The sequence below is a fragment of the Heterocephalus glaber genome, unplaced genomic scaffold, assembly GCF_053883595.1.
Source record: "Heterocephalus glaber isolate CG9 unplaced genomic scaffold, H.glaber_assembly_v1.0 deba00001481, whole genome shotgun sequence".
Classification (NCBI taxonomy): Eukaryota; Metazoa; Chordata; class Mammalia; order Rodentia; family Bathyergidae; genus Heterocephalus; species Heterocephalus glaber.
In genome coordinates, this window is record NW_028258317.1 from 986,834 (window position 1) to 1,010,309 (window position 23,476).

The 23,476-nt window shown below is 35.3% G+C and overlaps 1 protein-coding gene across 4 annotated transcripts in view; it reads right to left on the bottom strand.

The window, feature by feature from the left end:
- The window catches only part of Musk (muscle associated receptor tyrosine kinase), a 95,690-nt gene extending 81,663 nt beyond the window's left edge, over nucleotides 1-14,027 (bottom strand). For 2 of the 4 annotated variants that reach the window (XM_087183567.1, XM_004848132.3), the window contains exon 1: nucleotides 13,810-14,027. In XM_087183567.1, coding sequence (XP_087039693.1) covers nucleotides 13,810-13,888 — 79 coding nt within the window. In that variant the 5' untranslated portion in view covers nucleotides 13,889-14,027. The remainder of the gene's footprint in view (nucleotides 1-13,809) is intronic. The other 2 variants (XM_087183568.1, XM_087183569.1) reach the window with 1 other exon arrangement.
- Between the last annotated feature and the right edge of the window lie 9,449 nt (nucleotides 14,028-23,476).

The window sequence follows — 23,476 nt, forward strand, 5'->3', positions numbered from 1 at the left end:
TTCACACACAGTAGAATGGGTATAATAAAAGAGAAAGATAATAAGTGTTGAAGAGGATGTGAAGAAATTGAAACCTTTGTGCATTACTGGTAGGAATTAAAATGGTGCTGCCACCAAAGAATATAATATTTCTTTAAAAAATGATATGATTGAACATTTTCACTTCTGGATATATATTCAAAGGAATCAAAACCTTGGACTCAAAGAGATACTTGTACACCCCTGTTCATAACAGCATTATTCACTAGGCAAAAGTTGAAAACAATTCAAGTGTCTGTCACATGAATTGGATAAATAAAATGTACTATATCTATACAAAGAAATATTTAAGAATAAAAGTAAGTGAAATCTCATATATTCTACAACATGGAGAAATTTTAGAAATAATAAGCTAAGTGAAAGAAGCCATCCACATATATATCAAATGTCCAGAATCTATAGAGACAGAAAATGTATTAATGTTTGCCTAGGTCTGGGTGATAACTAGTTAATAGGTGAAATAGGAAGTACTAGCAAGGGATGCAGGATTTTATCTAACTATATTTAATGAAAGTGTTCTAAAATCGATTATGGTAAATAATGCACAACTGTGAATTATACGCTTTAAATGGGTAATGTACATGGTGCATAAATTATATCTCAATAAGTGTATTTTATTTTTCAAAAAGAAAGAAAACAGAAAGAGAGGCTATAGATACAGTGCCTTCTTGCCTCCCTCACCTCTCCTGTCAAATGAGAATTGAGAATTACCTGGATTGAAAAGTGTGACAGGAAAAAGAAGTTAGGAAGGATAAAAATGTGTTGGTTAAAAGATGACCTCCATCTTCAACGTTTCTAGAAACTTGTGAATGCCATCAAAATAAAAGGATTGGGGTTTGGGGCATCTAAAAGGCTGTGTTGTATGGAAAAAATTCTGGAACCTATGTTTAGGTGAGCTTGAAAATCTATCCTATTGCATAATTATCATCACCACTACTGTGTTATCATTATTATTACTCAACAGATATTTAGTCTTCCCATGTAGCGGGTAGTGGGTTGGACTAGAAGCAAATAAATGGTGTGTATGTATGCACAGTGGAAAACTATTTAGGCATGAGCAAGCATGAAGTCTTGTCATTTGGGACAATGTGGATGAATGTGAAGATCGTTATGGTAAGAGAAACAAGGCATCCACAGAAAAACAAACACTGAACTATCTAACTCATGAGTAAAATCTACAAACAGTGATCTTGTAGAAGTAGAGAGCAGAGTAGTCACTAGTAGACAGTTGAGAGAATAGGAAGGACAGAGGAGAGGAAGAGGTTGATAAGCTAGTATAATGTTGTTGTTTGACAGTAGGAATAAATTCTGGTGTTCTATGGCACAGCAGGGTGAATACAATGAATGGTAATGCACTGTGTATCTCAAAATAAAAGAGAGGAAGTTGAATGTATGGAACATAAGGAAATAACTAGAATTTTAAGGTGATGGATATGCTAATTAACCTGAGTTAATCCATACTCAATGTATATATGAATCAAGACACCACACTCTACTCATAAATATGTACACATATTATGTGTCAATAAAAAAAATCCAAAAATCAGAGAAAGAAAAATTATAAGGTATGTTTCTGCCTTGTAAAAGCCCACTATCTATATGATAAGATAGGATGTATAAAATATAATATATAATAATGGTATGCCTGTTATTATCTCATAATTGTTAAAAAATGTCCCCTGTGCTTCAAAAAGAGCTAAACTTGAACAATAAATTATATAATGACTTTAGTTAAAATGCAAGGTGCATATCAAAGCCAAGTAACAAGAACGTTTTAGAAGTAGGATAAGTGGTGATAGTCTTATCAAGTGCCTAGAACAGACTGGCCCGTTGTTTGAACACAAAAATACTTCCACTTTTTGAACAAACTTCATGTTTTTTAGTGAAATGAAAAGCAAGCTCATCTGCACAGGTGGGAGGGATGGTGGGTAGGAGTGTTTAATCGGTCTATATCTGCCCAGCTAATGTTCTTTCTTTAAGTTCCAGTTTAAGCATTGTCTTCTCCCAGGTCCCCTGCCTTCCTACACAGAACTAAATGCCCTTTTCCTTAACCTTAGGCCATCCTGTATATATTATTCTTATAACACTTGTCACATCAATTCTATTAAAATGATCTGTTTATGTCTTTCTTCCACACTCAGTTTTCAAAGCCTTTAGCTATGGACCACTTTTTAGACCCCTTTCAAATCCCAACATTAACACAATGATTGATGTGCTGTTTAAACGAACTGAATTGTATTTTTGAGATTTTTAAAAGAGGAATAAAGGAAAATGTTGCAGAAGAGAGCAGAATTTTCAGGTAAAATGAAATCTTGTGTATCAGAGCTCCCTCTTTTTTGCCAACTTTCTAATACAGTAACTATTAAAAAATGCATAAGGTAACACATAGAAACAGAGGTGAACATTATTCAAGAATATTAAAGAGGCATAAAATGTAGCGTGACAGGCATCATTAATAGAAAAATAAATCCCCAAATAAAGTGGATTAAATCTTAGAAAATTAAAAATAAATTTTTAAGCCCTACTAGGAAGAAAAAGTCAACTACATTTATTAAAATGCCAACTAGGCTGACCTTGAGATTATGCCAAAACAACTGATACCAAAAAGCAATAGACTGATATCTTTACAAGGCTGAAAAAAATTGTTAGCCTGGAATTGTATAGTTATTTTAGATGATAATTTTAAAGAAGTCAAAATGAAGACACCTAAAAAAAGAGATACATATTGAAAGCATATTCTTTTCATAGATGTTCCTAAAACAGTTATTAAATACATAAACTCAGTAAGCAATAACCTGCCCTCAAAAGAGGACATTTTGAGAAACAATATCAGCACTGATATTGGTAAGATATCATCACAGTTTTGTTATATGGTGGAACATTAACATGAAAATCATTATTTTTGGTATGTTTAAAAAAGAAACAGAATTAAGTTTAAACAAACATTTACAAGATAAGGGTTTAGGAAGAAGTTTAGTGGGTAGTTGACACATGCTAAGCTCTAGGCCATGAACAGTAAGATAATAGAAATACTGAGTAAACACAGATGGGGTGAAAATCTATAATTAAATGCACACGTCAAACTTTATTAATGGTCACTACTAGAAGAATAGACTAAAAATGCAAACTTCTAAAACAGCAGAAGAAAAAGAAGGGCTAGAAAATCTATTATCAGTCCAAAAAATAATCAAGGAAACAAAAAACAGGAAGAGAAAGAAGACAAAGATAAGAAAAGTCATGTTTAACAGAACAAGTAAAATCTTGTTGATGAAACTAACCCAAACACATCAGACCTCACAGTCAATGATAGTGGCATAAGCTAGACTATAAAATGAGAGACAAAAGCACAAAAGACATCTAAATAAAGTAGAACAAAGTAGAAGTATTGAAAATAAAGAGAAGTCAAAATAAATATAAAGCAAATATTACCTAAACAAAGTGATATAGCAGTTTTAATATAAGAAAAAAACAAGGTAATAAGCATTTATAGGGAAAAAGAGAAATATTACTCATAAAGGAAAATCCATGAAGAAGATACAAGAATCATATTAATTATTTAAAAATATAGACTTAATGGGCTGAGGATGTAGCTCAGTGATACTGCGCCTGCCTGGCAAGTGCAAGGTCCTGAGTTTGACTCCCAGTACCCGGGGGAAAAATATACATATATATAATATATACATATAGACTCAAAATATTGAAGTCAAAAGTAGAACTAAAATCACAAGAAAATATGGAGGAAATTCTAGCATAATGTAAGTCTTTAACATATCTCACTGAAGAACTCATAAGTCAAACGAAAATAATAATATGTCTGGAGAAGATATAAGTCTTCAATGTTAATGTTATAATTACCTATTTAAAACACTGAATGCAGCAATTAAAAATACAGTTTTTAGGGCCAGGGAATTAGCTCAGTGGTTGTGCCATCTGCCTTGCAAGCAGAAGGTCCAGAGTTCGATCCCCAGTACCAAAAAAAAAAAAAAAAATACAGTTTTTAAATGATGCAGAGATGCAACATTTGGAAGTACTGAAAATGCACTAAATTAGAAAGGAGATTTTAACCTAGGTGAAAAAGTTGATTTCATAAATCAATATTTTTTACTCATAATAAAATCTGTAAAACAGAAAAACTTCACCTTGCTTATAAATCAAGACAAAAATATAATTACATATATAGTGGAGTGGAATGAATAAAATTAATTATAAAGATATGCTTATTAAACTCTAAGTCCTGATACATGACACAACTTCAAATTCCAATAAAACTAAAAATTTAATAAATTTTAAAACATAGATTATAAAAGCCATACTATTAGATAACAATGCAATAATACTAGACAGTAGTGAGTAATTTATTAAAAAACAAAACCCAAACAATTAAGAATTTTTAAACCAAAATTGTTGTAAGTAGTTTTATTATCAAAATAGGAAATCAATACTGTAATTAAAAGCATTCTAAAGGCAAAAACTATGCATCAGAACATAGTAAAAATGTTATGAAATTTTCAGCAAGACCAATAGAAGGAAGTGATTGGATTATCAAAGAACATTTGGGGAAAAAATGAGGCCCTCAAAGGTTTTCAGGTAATTTCTTTTGAATTTTTGTGAAAGAATTGTCATGTCACAGAAAAGCCTTGGGGAATATAAAATACAGAAGTTTCCTATCCAATTTTTGGACTAACACATGCAGATGTGAATTAAACAAGATGTAAAATCCTAAATTAAAAAAAATGAATAAATTCTTACAAAAATGTAAAAATAATTTATTAGAAAAGTCTTTTAAATAGGATTCTTTATAGCGATAGTTGAAAGGAGATATGTATAGATGTTAGAGCAGTAACAGAATTTACTGCCCAATATCCATTAAAAAACATTTTAGTAAAGAAAGACACACACAGACATACATTTGCACACATACTCATACAGACATGATTATTTGAATTTGGTTTGGTGTAGTAGGGAGGGAAGACTACTCCGGACAGACAAAATAGCATATGTGAAGGCTTAAAGAGGGAAGAAGATTGGTGCCCTAAGCCGATAACAAGAAAACAGTAACATTTACAAGGAATGGGCAGGAGAATGGAGAGCTTGGAAAAGAGAATAAGAAAAACCAGCCCTGTAAGGGCAGCCAGCAGAGAATTTTGGCAGAGTCCAAGACAGCATGTGTTTCAGTGAGCAGGGAGAATCAGCTGCTGCCAAACAATGCCTGCTGAGTTTCCTAACAAGGAGGACTCTGATGCACGCAGGTTCTGTGGTCCTCAGGCAGTGGAAGAACAGGTGAGGTGGGGGTGACCTGAGTGATGGAAGAGGAGACTGTGCCTGAGGGTTGCCATCTTCTTCCAGCAGAGTTAGCTACAGAAGGAAGAGAAGGAGAGTATGGCCCAAAGGTGGGTTTGAATGCCAAAGCCTAAGTATGTAGTAGAAAGAAAAATGTTGGATATTAAAGAGAAAGGGGAGATAATTGAAAGAAACAGATTCTTGAGGAAGGAGACAAATGTGGGATACAGCTAGGAAGAGGAATTGGGGAACAGAGTCCTCTTGAGTCACGTTGAAAAGATGGACGTAGCCATAGATTTTTCCATTTGTGTGCCGAAAACTAAAAAGAGAGATTTTAGTCTAAATGCTCCTCTTTTCTCAATGAAGTAACTGTCCCCTAAATTTACAAAGAAAATTTCATACATATATATATATGGAGAGAGACATATGTACTATACATATAAATATATGTACAGATATATACACGGAGAGACACACAAACATATGTAACATATATGTCAATAGACACATATATAACATATGTATGTATAAAATATGTAACCAACAATCAATTATATGTATATGTATACATGAGAAAAAGAAAATAGAAGAATAAATTGGATATAAAAATGTTAAAAGTATCTCTATGTATGAAGATTAGATGCAATTTTATATTTTTATATTTTTTGCTATGCCTTGTAGCATTTAAAAAGTGAATACATATTACCATTGTAATAGAAAAGTTACAACAAATAAATCAAAATATCACAGGAATATTAGTTTTTTTAAGTGCAATAGAAACAAACTTCTAACTGGTAGAGTTTGAGAAAGTTAATCTTTTTGAAGAATTATATTTTTCTAAACAACTAATCAATGAAATAGTCAATAGTGTTACAGGAAATAATACTGGAGATGAAATATGAAATATTATATCTCCCAACCTGTTAATGCCGAGTTCTTGTTCTCTAGAAATCAAAGAATGAGTCCTAGGAACAATGAAGGTTAAGAATAGGAAGATATTTATTGATAGGGAAGCTCCTGAGGGACAGAAGGGGTTCCGAGTGGTAGCCAGGGAACCCCACTTTACAGAGGATTTTTATAGGGTGAAACCCACGTGAGCCACAGCCATGAACATCCAATAAGCTTGCAAGTATAGTCACTTAGGTAATGGTGGCCCAGTTGGGAAACAATTAATGTAATAAGTGTGGATGGAAAGAACAAAGGTTCTCCTAGGAAGCGGTGGGTCCAGAGGTCTCTGGTCACCCACCAGGGTGGCTGATGTCTATGTAGACTTCATTAGGCCTAGTGTTTGCTCTTTGAGGAAGTAGGTAGGTCTGGTCATCTTGTCTTTATCTTGAGGCCTGTTTTTCATCCAATGTGTCTCCGGTCGCCACTGTGGTGTGTTTCACCTTTGTCCTAACCCTCTTGAGGACCTAGCCCTATCTGACTGCCTATACTATTTCTACCTAGCTCATCTATCTACCATAATAGGACAGTTACATAGATGTTGAGAGACAAAAACTAAAACAAAATTATATGAAACTTGTAGGCTGTAGTAATGGTGGACCCAAAGGTTAATTGATGATTTTGGATACAAGACTGTTACCAGGCATTGAGAGGAAGCCTAGAACAGAGCTTGCATTCAAATCCCAGCTCTATTACTTCCCAGGTCCCCCCAAGACACCCAGTCACACTTAACTTTGATTTCATCAACTATACGTCAAGATAATAATAAAGCCTACACTAGGCTTTTCATAAGAGTTAAACAAATGAATATATGGAAAACATTTAAAATTGTGCTTGGTTTATATGAAACACAGTGTCAGTGTTATTTGGTTCTATAATTTAGAAACAGAAACCTTGACTGTTAATTGTTCTCCTGGTCTCTGGATTACTTTCAGATTTACTGTTAATATTTAGCTCCTGGAATATATCCCAAAGAAATAATTTCACATATAAAAAGGGGCATAGATGATGTTCACTGAATTATACAAAAACAGGTTATCTGCACAAAATTGTACCAATTGTACAGTAAAGTGAGGGAAGAGCTGGGCGCCTAGATAGGTGTCTTCCCCCTAAAGTTTGTTGGAGCAAGCTTGTACCAGTTTGCAAGAGCCAGTTGTTAATTTTTTAGGAGTTTTATGAAATAATTATTAAATATAGCCAGTATTAAAAACTAAATTGTATAAATTTATAATTAGGTTATGTTAAGAACTAATAGTACTTACTATTTAAGAACATTTTACTATTATCTATGCTCTTGAGGTTAGTTTCATCTAATGTATCATAGGTAGAAATAGTACATAAAGGATGGTGTTATACAAGGATATTATACAAGGATACAAAGGATGCTGTTTCCTAACATTTTTTTTTTTTTTGTACGGGAGATCAAACTTGGGACCTTGCGCTTGTGAAGCAGGTGGTGGTTAAATCCCACTGAGCTAAATCCCCGGCCCCTGTTTCATAACAGTTTTCAGTATTTGTTGCCAGCTTGAAATTGGTTGTGATGTGGAGTATTTACACTGCAGAAATAAATAAGTGCCATAAATGAGGGTCTTTTATCTCAGAGAGATGGATATTTAATATATACCAGCACATTGTTATCTAAACAGGGTATTATAAATCACTGCAAATAATATTTTGAAGAGCATTAATTGTATAGAAAATGTTTATGTTTTAGTGCTAGGTAAAGATGCATGTAGCTGAATTGTATAAACAATATTATTGACACACTGTTTTTAAAGGATACATAGAAAAATTGAAAAAATATATGAACATAGCAACCCTGGATGTATAAGTAAACACCATGCATTATTTTATAAAAAAATACTAGTTGTTTTTCAACACTGTGATTCCACCTCACCCTGAATGGCTGCTATGAAGAAATCAACCAATAACAAATGCTGGTGGGGTTGCAGGGAGAAAGGAACCCTTCTCCATTGTTGGTAGGAGTGCAGACTGGTGCAACCACTGTGGAAATCAGTGTGGAGATACCTCAAAGAACTAGGGCTAGAGGTCCCATTTGACCCAGCTATTCCCCTGCTGGGTATCTTCCCCAAAGAATTAAAAGAATCATACCACAGCGATATATGTGCACCCATGTTTATAGAGGCACAGTTTGTAATAGCTAAAACTTGGAAACAGCCCAAGTGCCCATCAACGGAAAACTGGATAAAGATGTGGTTTTTTTTATAAAATGGAGTACTACACAGTCATAAAGAATGAGAAACTAGAGACATTTATAGCTAAATGGATGCATATTGAGGCCATACTCTTAAGTGAAATAAATAGGACAGACATGTGTAAATACCAAATAGTTTCTCTAGTGTGATAAGCTGAAAGTGTAAATAAGGATTAAAATGAATAATTCATAATTTGAAATAGGAAAAGGTCCAAAAGTGTAGGGGTGGTGGGAGGGGAAGGGGAAAGGGAAGAAGGGAAAGGAAAAATTATGAGAAAAGAAAAAAATGGAAACAAAATCTATGTAAATAGGGAAGGGTGGAGGGGGTGAAGGGTGCACAGGCAAAGGGGAAAAAAATAAGAACAAAGATACATCATGTACAGGTACAAGCACCCAATGATAAATGTAAACTTATTGTATACCTAAAATGTACCAATAAAAAAAAGAATAAAATAAAACATTAGTTTTTTTCATTCATCACACATATAAAGAAGTGGCAGAGGTGATAGTCTTATTATTAATATGATTTTTATAATGAGATGACACAATTGTTATTGAGATTAAGCCCGAAGAAGTAAGACTCTAAAGTCTTGATGATTTTAGACATGAAAAAAATGTATGCAGTGTTATTAAGAACTTTACTTCCTTAGCACCTTTCATAACATTCAGTGACATGACAGTCTTATGTAAAATTTGACTGTTTTTAATAATACCAGTATGTAAAATTGATGAATCAGCTGTTGTGTTTCATGCATTATACTTTTTACTCATTCTTCCATTTATCACAACAAACAAAAGGTAGATGCTAGTAATACTACTCCTTGAAGATTAGTCGGGGGGGGGGCTAGGGATAATTAAATAAATTGTCTTTATCACAAAAGTAGGAAGTGATAGAGCTGAACTTCAGGATTAAGTTTGGTTTACAGGTCCTCTCTTCTAACTATGGTATACTGTGTCATATGATACTACTTACAGAGGAGGAAGGGTTACACGGATATCAACTTCTCTAGGCAGAATATAGTTGGTTAAATCCGCTTTGCCCATATTTCAAAATTACCCAAATTTGCTTTCAAATTTTTACTGACACAGTCACATAGTTGTATTTCATGATATTTGTTGATGCAGCAGATTGTCTCCTGTTTACTCTCATTTTGTTGCCCTGCTTTCATCTCAGCCAGAGCCTGTTTAAATTAGGGCACCATTTCTTGTCTTGCTCCAAGGACTACGTGAATACGAATACATGAAAACAAACACAATACTTCTCTGGACCCAAAATGAACTTAACTTGAATAACAGCCACTTGATGAGTATGACATGATGTTACATTTCCTTTGAAGTTTATGGGTAAAAGTGGACATGGCCATTGACATACCAGCTTCTGATCGAATAGTTGCTGATTGACATGACCAAATGACTGGGCATTTAAAGAACCCAGGTGTATTTTATGCTTTCTGGTTCAGTAAAATTAGAATTGAGACTTAGAAAATATTCATGTTTCTTTAACATTATGAGTGCAGTATGGCTTTTCAAATCTTCCCAAAAGGCTATCCATTATTAATCATCATCTTGCATATCTTAAGAACTGGCACACATATTTAACTGACAATGTAATAAATTAAAAGTTTTATTATGATGTCTTTGTAAGCAGTAAGTTTCATTGATAATAATACTCAATAACCACATATTAATGCGTGTCATTAATTCCTTTTAACAGAACACATTCTTGGCCCTTGCCTTGAGAAATGGTATGTGGTACAGGCAGTTCTGCACAAGCTATTAATTTCTGAAACTTCTTCATCTGGAGGTGTTCCTCTTGGTTAAACCATAGTCTCATAAGAACCCATGTAAAACACACAAGTGATTATTCAGGGGTGATCATTACATTAATCATTGATAATTCTAACATAATACTGAATTATGGTGGGCACTATCATTTTATGAAGAAATGATATGATTTACCAAAATATACACAGAAAGATGTTGGGGACTAGGAAAACGAATCTTGATCTCAATATTTTCTTCCAAGCTTTAAGTGTCCTTGTTTCACTTTCTTCATTTTCCACCCTCTGCCCCATGGCATTTTTGCCTTCTAACCCCAACTCCTTTACCCTTTAGTTCTTTAGCTGTCCTGACCCTGGAAAGCACCAATCCTGAATTAATCCAACCATCTGTCCTCACTACTTATGTATTCATATAGTGCGGTTGGATAAAGTGAGACAACTGTTCAGGGCAGGATCACTATAAAGCTCCTGTCCTCAGCCCCAGCTGGGCACTGCATGGCCCTTGTAATCCTCTGTCATTTTCCTGAATGGATGGCTCCCTTCAAATTCCCTCCCATTCCTCCTTATCACTCTCCTCCAGTGACCTCAAGACCTATTTCTTTGGAATTAATGTAGGGATTAAAGAAATCTTGACATTTAGTTCTTTAAGGTCAATGATGCTTAAAGCAACTGTGTTTCCCTAAGCACACAATGAGTAATGCTTGCAATGTATGTCAATATAAAACATCCAACCAGGACTTGCTGTCCTGGATTTCAATGACAGCTGTGTCCACACCTTTTCAGTCATATGTCAAATCTATGAGTCCTATCATATATGTGTGTGTGTGTGTGTGTGTGTATGTGTGTATATATATATATATATATATATATATATATATATATATGACTTAAAAGAGGAGGTTACTCAAATCTATCTAAAGATAAATCAGACTCAAAAATTTCTAGGTGTGGTAGTAAATGGGGTCACCTTGAAAGCGAGGTTTTGACAGGAATTCTTTGTGCATGTTAAGAAAATTCAGGGCTGTTTACATGAACTCCTATATTCCCCCAGAATTTAAAATCCTTCCATATGCTTGATCTTCTCCCATAAAGCATTTTAAGTGTTTTTGAAATATGTGGTTGAGGCATATATTCAGTAAAATGTTGCCAACTTTCATGCATGGAAGTTTGTAAAATTCTCCTACTGAAATTGAGCTTATCATTGAAAGTCTCACTAGTTGAAAAGACCAGAAGGACAATGACCTTTGCTCTCTTGTCTTCAAACATTAGGCAACAAATTTAAATTAAAAGTAAAACAATAAACAATTAATCCCACAGTTCAATATTAATACCAAAGCTGGGTGGTAATTTTATTAAGGAAGTTATGGACAGAGAATTAGAAAAGAATCCTCTGAATACTCATGTACTATTTTAAATATGTCCACTTATTTTATAATACATTATTGCTGCAGGTTTCAATCATGAGGTTTTGATCATGAGGCTGCAGGTAAAAGTATGCAGGTAAAAGTCTTTTTGTTATTACCTTTGGCCAGAATAGAGAAAACAACTATGAGAAGGTTTGGGTGGAGCATTTTCATTACTTTTAATAGAATCAAATTAATAACACATTAAAGTGGTTCTTTTCTATCAGTATATTTTGGACAGTTCAACATTTAAAATTTTAAATACTATTTTCATGCTATTATTTATTTTCAGAACTGGTATATGTATTAAATGGATATTTACTGCCCCAAGCAGGATGTTTTAGGCTAAGGTTGATATTAAATCTACACTAATTCAGATTTTATAATAAACAGAGTAGACTAAGAAAAAAATATTGTTTAATTTTCAAATATTAAATCTTAATTATAGTTGATGATAAATTACAAGAAACAAAGATGGATTAATAATTTGATTATTTTATTTAAAAGTCAGGATATTTGGCATAGTTATCTCTGCCCTACAGCATTTTGAAGTTTTCAAAATGGAGACAGTGTTTATTTGAATTAGGACTTTATCTGTGAAGTCTGGAAACTAAAAATTATCAAAATTCTAGAATATAAATTAGGAGTTTTGCATACAGTGGTTTTGGTCTTTTTGGTTTTGCACACCAAATTCTGATTTGGACCATCAAAATTAATTGCCCAGGTTATAAGACTGAATTTTAGTGAAGTTTAGCACTTAGCTATTTCATTTTTATGTAACTGTGTGATGTAGAGTAAAACAGATTAGACTTATGAGAATCCATAAGTCTGAATTTGCAGATGCTACCTTACCGGACATCCGTTATACAATCAGGAAGTATTAAAATAATTTGAAGCTAATGTTAAGTCTTTCTGGCTATTATTAGCTATTTGGCAATGTCTAGATGCTCTTTCATCTGAAGATACCTAAAAGAATTCACTGGAAATTACATGGTATAGTGTATTAGAAGGTACTATTCTCCTCTAGTAAAATGGAAAGACTGAAGCACCAAAACAGAAGTGAACCCGTACAATCAGATTGAAGAGAACGCTGTTTCTTATTTGTATGTGAAACTTGACCTTGTGGCTACAGAATTTTTAGGGAACTGCAAAATCTGAAGGTATGTTTCCCATCTATAGACAGCTACATCTGCTGATCAACACAATACAAATTTCTTTGTCATTTTGACTGAGTAATACAGAGGGAAAACAATTTAAATGTGTTCAAAAACACAGAACCCTTTTACTTCACTATAATACATTCACTATGAATATTTTTTAAATTCATACCATTCAACTTGCTTTCTAAAACAGTTTCAATGAAGCCCTGAATCATTTGTAAATCATAGATTCAGTCTTCTTGATTTGAAGTATACTCACTAGTGTCAGTTTCATAATACACTGGCCAGAAACTATATCTCTGTGGACATTCTTGCTACTGCAACAGGTGTTTGTCAGTTTCTTAAGTTGCTTTCCTTTCCCCTGAGGTGGTGTTATTTCCGGTACATTCCAAAGGCTCTGAAAGAACTTTTGCAGTCTCTTTCCCAGCCAAATCATAACTCCACCCTCAAAGTTATTGTGAATCTATTGTCTTCAGGCCTTCATTGGCTACACATGTTTATCTATTTCTGATTTTAACATCTAAAATATTTATTAAGGATTTGGTAAAACAAAAACTGAAAATATGGAAATGATTTTTTGTTCAGAAGCCAAACACTCTAGATGTGGGGAAGTTGGGAGGATTATATTCCTGGCAACCTTGGTGTGAAAAGGTTTTCATCATCCATTTAGACCACCCTGAAGTCTGACATACACATATACAAAACAGACCTGATAACTTGCAGTCAACCTGCTAATGTTTCCCCTAGAAGGGAGGACTCTGCCTGGCCTGTATAGAGAAACTTGTTATTACAGAATTTAGGTGTAGCATATCGGTAGGAAAAAGACCATCTTCCAATTACTTATGTATATAGTTTCCTCTTTCTGTATACGTACACGCTGCCAAGTAAAACCAAAGCTCACCGTACTATGAATCAGCAGTTATCGAGCACACATACACTTTAGGACTCTGATCAGTCAACAAGAAGACAAGATTACTTGAACTAACCTTTGGGAAGTTTCTCAGTCCCACTGAAGGCAACCAGGGTGAGAATATGCACCAGTGGAATGTTGACGAGCTCTCTCATGTTTAATCCAGGCTCACTCAGGAGAAAGTTCCTTCCGGACAATGCAAGGAAAACGCCACACAGTTTACATTTTAAAGCATAGTTTGTTACAATAGGGTCATCTGCTAATGACTGTTCGTGTCAGCAGCTCCACAGGCTCTAAGTATAATCAGGAATTCTCAGACTTGGCTGCAATGATGGACACGGCCAGCTGGTGAGAATCACTTAGGCCAGTAATGCAAGTGGAGGGCTGGAGGAACAAGGGAAAGAAAATCCTTTAAAAATCTCTTCTAAGACAGTGGCAGAAGGACAATACCAGATGACTTCTGCAACCATCACTGTATTCCCTGAAGTATAGATTTTCTGATCTCCTGATGCAGCCCATCCCCCTCCTGCACTCAAACTGGAAACCTGGATCTATTTTAGCCTCCTCTCCATCTCTCACTATTGCCTCCACATCAAATTCATTCTAATTGATGAAGATTTTTACCAAATAAATCATCCTTGAATTCTTCTTCACCTTTTATTCACACCAGTATCATGTTATCTCAGCATCATCCTCAGACATTCATTGTCCCTGGATTATAGTCATAGTATCCTGTACTTTCTCTTTGTCTTGGGTCTTATCATTTAATCTCTTTTCACAAAAGTCTTCCTGCTCAAAAGCCTACAGTGTCTCCTCCTCACATAAAAATATATTTTAACCTACCAAATGTGACATAGGTGAATGTATAGAGTCTGTTTGCCCCATTAGCCTTATATTTTGCAATCATATTTCTTACTCTAATATTCAGTGATCTGCTGATGGTGGCCTGTTCCTGAGTTATCCAACTGACTGGAAGGCAGTCATCTTTTCACACTTAAAATAACTGCATGAGACCACAGCCAACACCTGCTAACAAAAGTATGAGAGTTAGACACATTAGAGCAAAATAAAAGGAAATAAGTAGGAAGTAGGGAGTTAGATTTTTATCAAAGAAGGAAGGGATCAAGAGGTGGAGGAAGAAAGGGGAAGGAAAGGAGATGAAAAAAGGAATTAAGATGTGTTATGTATGTGTACTAAATCCCACAAGGAATGTGAGCAATATTTACTATAAACATGTACTAATAAAAAGTTTTCAAACTTAAAAAACAAAAAGAATGAGATATATTGGATCTTACAGTATGGCAGTCTTGGGAAGAGAGTGATGAATCAATGTTAATAAATGCACATAAACCATAGTGATGAGGGCAAAACTGCAGCCTTACCTCCACTTTATAAAACAATCTAAAATGTATTCATGCATGTGATATTAAAATTAAAAAAACAGTAAACAACATAAGAAGGCATGTAGCAAAAAATCTCCACACTTGTTGGAGACATTCTCTTCCTTTCTCTTGTGGCAGCAATTATTAATTTTTGTGTTTATTTTGTTGCTTAACCTTCCAGAAGTTATTTAACTAATAAGAATAACAAATAACAATAAGTAATTCATTTTTACTCATGTTGCCCTATCATCACCCAATCTAAATTTCCTACCCAGAAGTAATCACAATTTTAAATTTGATATATATTCTTCCAGATCTTTTCAGAAACACACACATGTATATATGCATATAGAAAAAGACAGTTGCTTTGTGCAAGGTTTGTAAGTAGTATCTTCCTCCATGTGTCACTTTGTGTCCTCAAAGAAACAGGTTCCAAGGCAGTAATGGACAAGTCAGAGATTTTCAAGGAAAATGATCATGAAGAATAAAGGGGAGAGAGGGTCAATGTACTAGCAGGGAGTAAGAACACTGAGACTGCAGATATTTGTGAAAGGAGAGAAGATAGGGATCAAGACTGGAGAGGAAGAGATTCAGAATTCAATGCAGTTCTGTGAAAGTCTCATAATCACTGGCGAGATAGCAAGAACAGAGGCTCTGTCGAGGGAATGCTTCACTGGACAGAAATGGTAGTGTCCTAATATTTCCTGCCATGTTCAGTCATAGGCTAGAACAAGCCCAGGGACAGTATATGTTATGGTTTGGATATATTTTCCCTAAGGCTCATGTGTTCCGGGTTTGGTCCCCAGTGGAACAGTGTTCAGATCTGATGAGATTTAGGGATGTGACTTAATCATGAGGGCTCTAACTTCATGATGTGGATTAATCCATCGATGACTTTATAGATCAACAGTCTTATTAAAAGGTGAGGCCTAACTGGGCAAAGCCACACAAGGAGGGTATGGCTTTGAAGGGCATATATTTTCACCTGGACTTTCATTTCTGGCTCTTTCCCTTTCTCTCTGCTTCCTTGGCTGCCATGAGGTGAGCAGCTTTCCTCTGCCATCCCTTCCATCCTGATATTTTTGCCTTGCCACAGGCCTACAAGCAATGGAGACAAATGACCATCAATTGAACCCCCTGAACCCATGAGCCAAAATAAATCTTTCTTTCTTTTAAGTTGTTTATAAAGTATTTTATCACAGGAACACAAAACTTATGGAAAATCTGTGCAGAGAAATATGGTCATGACTGTGGCTTCGACCATGATTCAGACGCTTTTGGGATTGGTATGGGAGGAGTTTGAAAATGTTTGGAGATGCAAGCTAGAGACACCCTAGCATAGGATAGCAGAGCTTCATGAACAAATCTGGTGGGAGTTCAGAGGACCAGAATGTTGACAGGAATGCAGACAGGAATGCAGACAGTAAAGACGGTGCTCATGGGTTTCAGATAGGAAGAAGGACTCTATTGGGAATTGGACAAAAGCCCTTCCTGTTATGTTCTGATAATGAACTCGTCTATGTTTTGTCCATGGCCTGAGATTTAATGGGAAGCTCAAGGTGGGGAGGAGTGAGGAAAAAAAAGGAAGAAGCAGGATGTGTCATGTGTAGGTACAAATTCCTGAGTCCTACAGGATAAGTAAGGATCACAAGGAAGGGCTTGGGGTAGGCCTTAATATGCAGTGGGAAAAGCATGGAGGTGTACTAAGGGACATGAAGGAATGTGGTGTTATGATGGAAAGGAGAGAATGTTAGTGTGTTTGAGTACAGAGCATGACTGTTAAATTACAGAGTCAAGGAAGGGACACCATTCAATATGTTGTGTACTTCAGTAAGAACTTCACTTTAAGATAAATGAAAAGCCATGGGAGTGTAGATTGCAATTGCAGCTATAAAAGTGAATAATATAACCTAAGGAAAGAGGGTAGAAGGAGGAGAGGTTCTAGAACTGAACCAAAAGACATCCCAATTTTTAAGAGTTAGTCAAAAATCACAAGGTAGGAAAAAAGACTGACAAGGAGTAGCTGAAGAAAGTGGAAAAAAAAACTATATATGTTATAAAAGTTAAGAGAAGTTAGCATTTCCAGAATGAGCAAGTATTTTGCAGAAGTATACAGAATACTGCTGAGAAGTCAAGCAAGGAACAGAAAGGTTTTTACTGAATTTAGCAACATACAAAGCATTTATGACCTTGAAAAAGGAAAGTGTCAGAGAATAGTAAAGAATTAAATGAGAAACCAGATTCACATAGATCAAATAATGCATAGGAAGCAAAGGGGCCAAGAACACGCAATGAGAAAAGAACAGGGATGGTGAAAAACTGTATATTCACATGCAGAAGAATGAAATTAGAGCCTTATTTCATACCATATAGGAAAAATTAATTCAAACTGGATAAAGGAATCAACTGTAAGACCTGAAACTCTGAAGTGACTAAAACAAAAGTACAAATTCTGAATTGATTGGGGCAATAAGTTCTTGAGTACTCCAAAACCACAGAAAAGGAAAGCAAAAATAAACACATGCAAGGACATCAAACTAAAAAGTTTCTGTACAGAATAGAGTGAAGAGACAACTTAGACAATGGGAGAGAACATTTGCAAGCCATACATTTGATAAGGGATTGTTATGCAAAATATATAAGGAATTCAATTTGATACAGCAAGAAAAAAAAAAACAAGTATAAAATAGCCAAAGGATCTAAATAGATATTTTACAAAAGAAAAGATATAAAATTTCAACTCATACAAGAAAAGTGCCCAACATCTCTCTCATCGGGGAAACACAAATTAAAACCACAGTGAGACATCACTACTATCCAAAGAGCTATTATCAAAAATACTAATGATATCAAATGTTGATGAGGATGTGAGGAAAAGGAAATCCTCAAATAGTGTTGGTGATAATGTAAATTTTAGTTATTTTCCTCAAAAACCTAAAAGTAGGATCGTTATATAATGCTGGTATCCCACTTCTGGGCATATATCCTAAGGAATTGAAAATTGACATTTCCAAGAGCTATCTACATATTTCCATGTTAATTCTACTATTATTCAAATAGGTAATACAGAAGCAACCTAAGAATCTATCAATGGATAAAGAAAATAGAATACTGTATAATCTTAAAAAGAAGCAAATTTTGTCATCGCAACAACATAGATAAACTTGGAGGACATTATGCTAAGTGATATAAGCCACAGGCAGAAACTCAAACACTGTATGATCTCATTTATTTGAGGAATCTTTAAAAGTCAAGATCATAGAAACATACAGTGGAAAGGTAGTTTATCAGAGGCTAGGGTAGGAGGAGAGTTGAGGAAAGGGTTCAAAGTTTCAGCTGGACAGGAGAAATACATTTTAATGTATATTTTTAATTTACTAAAAGAATAGATTTTCAATGTTCCTGTCACAAAAGCTGGTATACTGATGAGGTGATGAAAATGTTAGCTTATTTGACTCTTTCCACATGCATACATAGATCAAAATGTCACATCATGCCACATACATGAATCCAATTATCATTGTTAATTAAAAATAAATAATAAGGGCCAAGAAAATGGAAACAGTAGATGAGTATAATCACCTCAAGAAGAGTAACTCTGAAGGGGTGGGGAATGTTGCACAGCACTGGAGGAAGAAGGCATTTGCAGACAGATTTTTAAAAAGTTTACTTAAAGTTTACTTTGGGAGTGTGCTGTGTAATGACAGAGAATAAAGACACAGGAGAGAGAAAAAAGAATGGATGGTTCAAGGTCTCAGCAAAGGCAGGAGGAGCTGGGACATAGAGTACAATATCTTGTAACAAAAGATGCTGAGGAAGGAATAAGTAGGGAAATTGTGGGCAAGATGGCAAAAAGTTTATTCAATCTTCATGTGATGGCTTCTATTGTACATAAAAAAATAGAAGGCAAGGTCTAAGAAGATACAGAACTCACATTCCAGAGAGTTGGAAAACAAACAATTGAGTTGTTATCTACAAATTTATACTGATACTCATATATGTGTGAAGCATTTCTCAGCCTCCCAAGTAACAGGATTTGAATGATTGGGTTTATTTTGGCAGTTGAGGGTGGAAAAGGTAGTTGTTAGTGATGTATTAGGAAAGCAGTGTTCCAGAAAAGAGAATGAAATGTTGAACTAGTGTAGGTGGAGAGGAAAGGGTGGATTTAAGACAAGATGAAAGAAGAATCAAAAGGATTTGATTATAAAGTCAAGACAAACACCAGATTTTCACCTTCATGTATAAAATGGAGCATTTAATTATAAATTAGCAGGAACTTACCAAAGGAAAAGTGGCCCACTGAAATGCAATTAGTTTATACCCTTGGTATCTTGGGCTGTTAGGGTCCCAGAAGGAAAGAGTTGGCCCATTTAAGTAGAATTAGGAGAGATATACAAAGGTGCAAGTTGTTGAGAAACCACAAAAATCAGTGTACAATCTATGAACTACTAACAGTTGCTCATCACTATCTCTAGACCTTCCAGTAGAAAAGACAGAAAAAAATTATTAGAACCTAGAGGCAGAGTTAACTATGTGGAGACAGCTTCCTAATAGGAGGCAAGACCTTAGGTTGAGGGATTGAGTCCACAAGGATTTCAGCAGATTCTTGACATTGGCCAAACCCAGCAGAAAACTAGAGGACTAGAAAGCCCCTTGATAGAGTTGATAAAGGCCAATTCCCATAGGAACAGGACAGGTGAGGAAGACTGAGGAGGAGATTGGGAAGACAATGGAAGGTCAGTTCTGATGGCCACTTTAAGGATCCCTAACCTTTCTCAGAGCACAGATGACACACTAAAAAAACAGAAAGGTATGCCAACACTCTCATATATTGCCACAATTATATTTTTTGATCATTCAATAAGCAAGTTACATCTTTACTCACTTCTCTACTTTTCCCAAAGACTGACTACATTGCTTCCCTATTGTACAACCCCTTGCCTCTTTAAAAAAGATCCACAATAGGCCAATGTGTTACAGTCTCTTTAGGACTGCGGAACAAAACTATTCTTTGAGATCCACTGGTGATATCCCTGAATTCAGCACTTCTTTCTAGGTCAACAGATCAATCTGAAAACTGATCAAGCATCAACATATTGGTCTGAAAAACCTATGGAAGGTTTTAAGACTCTAACTGTACTATGGTTCTAAGACTTTCATATAGGTTAGGTCTAGAATTTCCCTCAAAAGTCTTATATGTTCAGAGGTGGGGCTTTTGGAAGATGAATGGATCATGGAGGTACTACATTCATCAGTGGCTTGGTCCACTGATGAAATTTATAGCTAAATGTGCTTTTTAAAAGGTAGGGCCTGGTTAGAAGAGGTGTGTCATTGGAAGCATGTGCTTGGAGGATAGATATATCTCCCTCCCTAACAACTTCCTTCTCTCTCTGTTTCCTACTTGCCATAAGGTGACCAGTCTTCCTCCCTCCTGCTCTTCTATCATGTCCTTTCTGAATTGGATCCAGCTGACCATAAACAGCAGACCATAGACTGAATCCCCTAAAACTGTCAGCCAAATCATGTACTTTTATACTGTGGGTGTCAGATATTTGTCCAAGTGATGGGAAAGCTGATTAACTTAGACTCTGAGATTCTCACATCTGGTTGAACAATACTGAAAGAAGAAGCCCTCCACCCTATCTACTGGGAATGCTAATTCCATTATTTTCTTACTAGAGAAAGCTGTGATGCTGTTGTTTTTCATTCAGCTTCATATACCTTGACTCAGTCTACACCATGGGGTTTTAGATTCTCAGGGATAACCTAGAGGGATTTTTAAGAACTTCTTTTTATCTTATGAAAAAATAAAACAGAGGCCTAGGGATTTAGCTCAGTGGTTCTGCCACCTGTCTCGCAAGGACAAAGTCTTGAGTTCGATCCAAGGTACCAAAAAAACCCAAAAATGAAAACAGAATTTCATAACAAAATAATAAGAGAATAACAATACAGTAGTTAGTACACTGTGCATAGTTAGCTCAAAGTAGTTACTCAAAGTACAAGACATAAATCAAAAAGATTCTTACACAAAAGAAACAAACAGATAATAACACAAAACTTTCATTTCAGTGATCTAATGACAAATACAAATGACATTTTATGATCAACTGCTGGTCATAAGAACATCTTCTCAAGGAAGGCTTTGTTCTTGAAAATGAATGATTTTTGAAATTTAATATTTGAATATCTTTGTGTTTAGATGGGTTGTGGTAGCAGTCAAGTACATGCTCTCTATAAAAGCCAAGAAAAGAAAATACTCTTTACAAGCCTAAGTTCTTAAACTCATATGGTCAGATGCCTTTGTAAGGACTCAGAATCTGGAATAAGTAACACAAAGAAGGGCAGAATTGGGACTCACTCTAGTGATGGTGGCATCAAGTGTCTGCTGGCAGTGGTGCCAATAGCAGTGTGCAATCATGGCAGTGCCTTCAGAAGTATCCAGTATCTGTTGAAAACAGTGCCAGTGGCTGTGCCCAGTGCCCAGCAGCAGAGCTGTGTCACCCTGACTGCACTATTCCTATGCTGAGATCTTGGCTGTAGTTCTAGTCATCTGACTGTCATTTACTCTTGCCCAGTTCTCAAGGGTTTCCAAAGATGCCATAAGATAGTCAATATCCTTCCAATAATTCCTATCTCCTAAGTTAACCAGAGTCACTCTCTGTTCATTTGCAACAGTAAATATCTGTTTTGTGGTTAAGAAAATTAAGGCACTGAAAGATCAAAAATTGTACCCAAAGTACTATAATTAGTAAATGATGGAGATAGATTTCTAATGGAGATAAATCTGACTTTTGGGTATAGTTTTTCTCCTCTAAACCAATGCATGTCATCTATACACTTTCTATTATAGTGGGTATTATAATGTCCTAGGAAACTTAAAGGTTAAACCAATCAAAATAATGATTATGTTATCTTCTTCTGTAATGTGTCCAACTGAGAAATTGGAAATCACAAATACTGCCATTGGTGAAACACAGCAAGAAACTAATGGACAAGAAAGCCCATTGATAAAGTTTGTAAGGATCAGTTTCCATAGGCATAGGGCAGCAGAAGAACATTTCCAGTAACCCTGGAAAGACAATGGGGCTAGCAATCACTGTCTAAAGATCACTTTGGGCAAGGCCTGGCATATGTAGGTGAGTTACCCAGATCTCTACAAATTGGTGCAAACAATCTTGGCAAGCAGTTGGGCTTAGCTAGTAATACAATATGTACAAGTGTCTAATGATAAAGTCAGGATTGTGGTGGGACTTTGTCCTACTAATATGTATGGGAATGAGACAAGGATGTCTCCTGCTGTCTTGGACCAGTGTAACTTTTTCAGCAGGCTTTGAGAAGTCTTCCTGAGCTAAAGGAAACCAGGAATTTAAAGCATGGTTTTCTCCAAGCCACAGCTCTCTTTTACTTCCTGGCTGCTTAGCAAAAGAAAAACTTCAGACCCTATTGCCCTCCAATTTAACCTTATCCAAGAATATTCCAGTTGTTCATAAGGAGCAGGAGGTATGGCTTCTTGTAAGAGAAAGAAGAGATAATGGCATCAACTTCTGACCCCAGAACCCCGAGGATTTCACCATGGAATCACTATCACTGGTTTGGTTACTGCTTTTACCACTTATGCATTGTGGATGGCAGATTCTATTATGGGATTTTATTTATTTAGCCAGTTGTCATCAATATTAATTATGGAAATTTGGGGTATATAGCCACAATGCTTGGTATTTTAAATCAGTGAGAAAAGTTAATCAAGTTAATTGGGTAGTCTTCCTAAGAAAATAATTACATCTATGTCACATATTACACCAAAGTAAAATTCCAGATCAACCAAAAGTACTAGAAGAAAACAGAGTGTGGGTTGAAATATATATTCATATAAAAATATATACATATAAAATATGTATGAAATCTTATTGTTTGGAAAGGTTAACATAAAACACAAAAGTTAAAATTTACATAAAACTGAATAAATTTGACTAGGAAAAGTTTTTAAATATTCTGGCAAAACATATTTGCCAAAAGTCAAATTTTTAAAAAAAGCCTTGGTAAGCTAATAAATATCTGTATCTATCTTACTTGAGTTTTCCTAAACATATGACAATATTGACTAATTACTTTTGATTGAAGCTTTTTTTGAGCACCTGGCTTCTTCGATAGTGCCTCAGTTTAAGGGGTCACTCACCAGCTCCCTAATGGGTCTCCCCGCCAATAATTTCTCCACACCAGCATCAAAGAACTCCATGTAGCACGTAAATTTGGTTACATCATTATCTGACAGAATGTTTTGTGATTCTCCATGAATTTGGAAATACACTTTATATTCCTTCCCATAGCAAACCTCTGCTCACTTATCCTGTCTGATCTTTT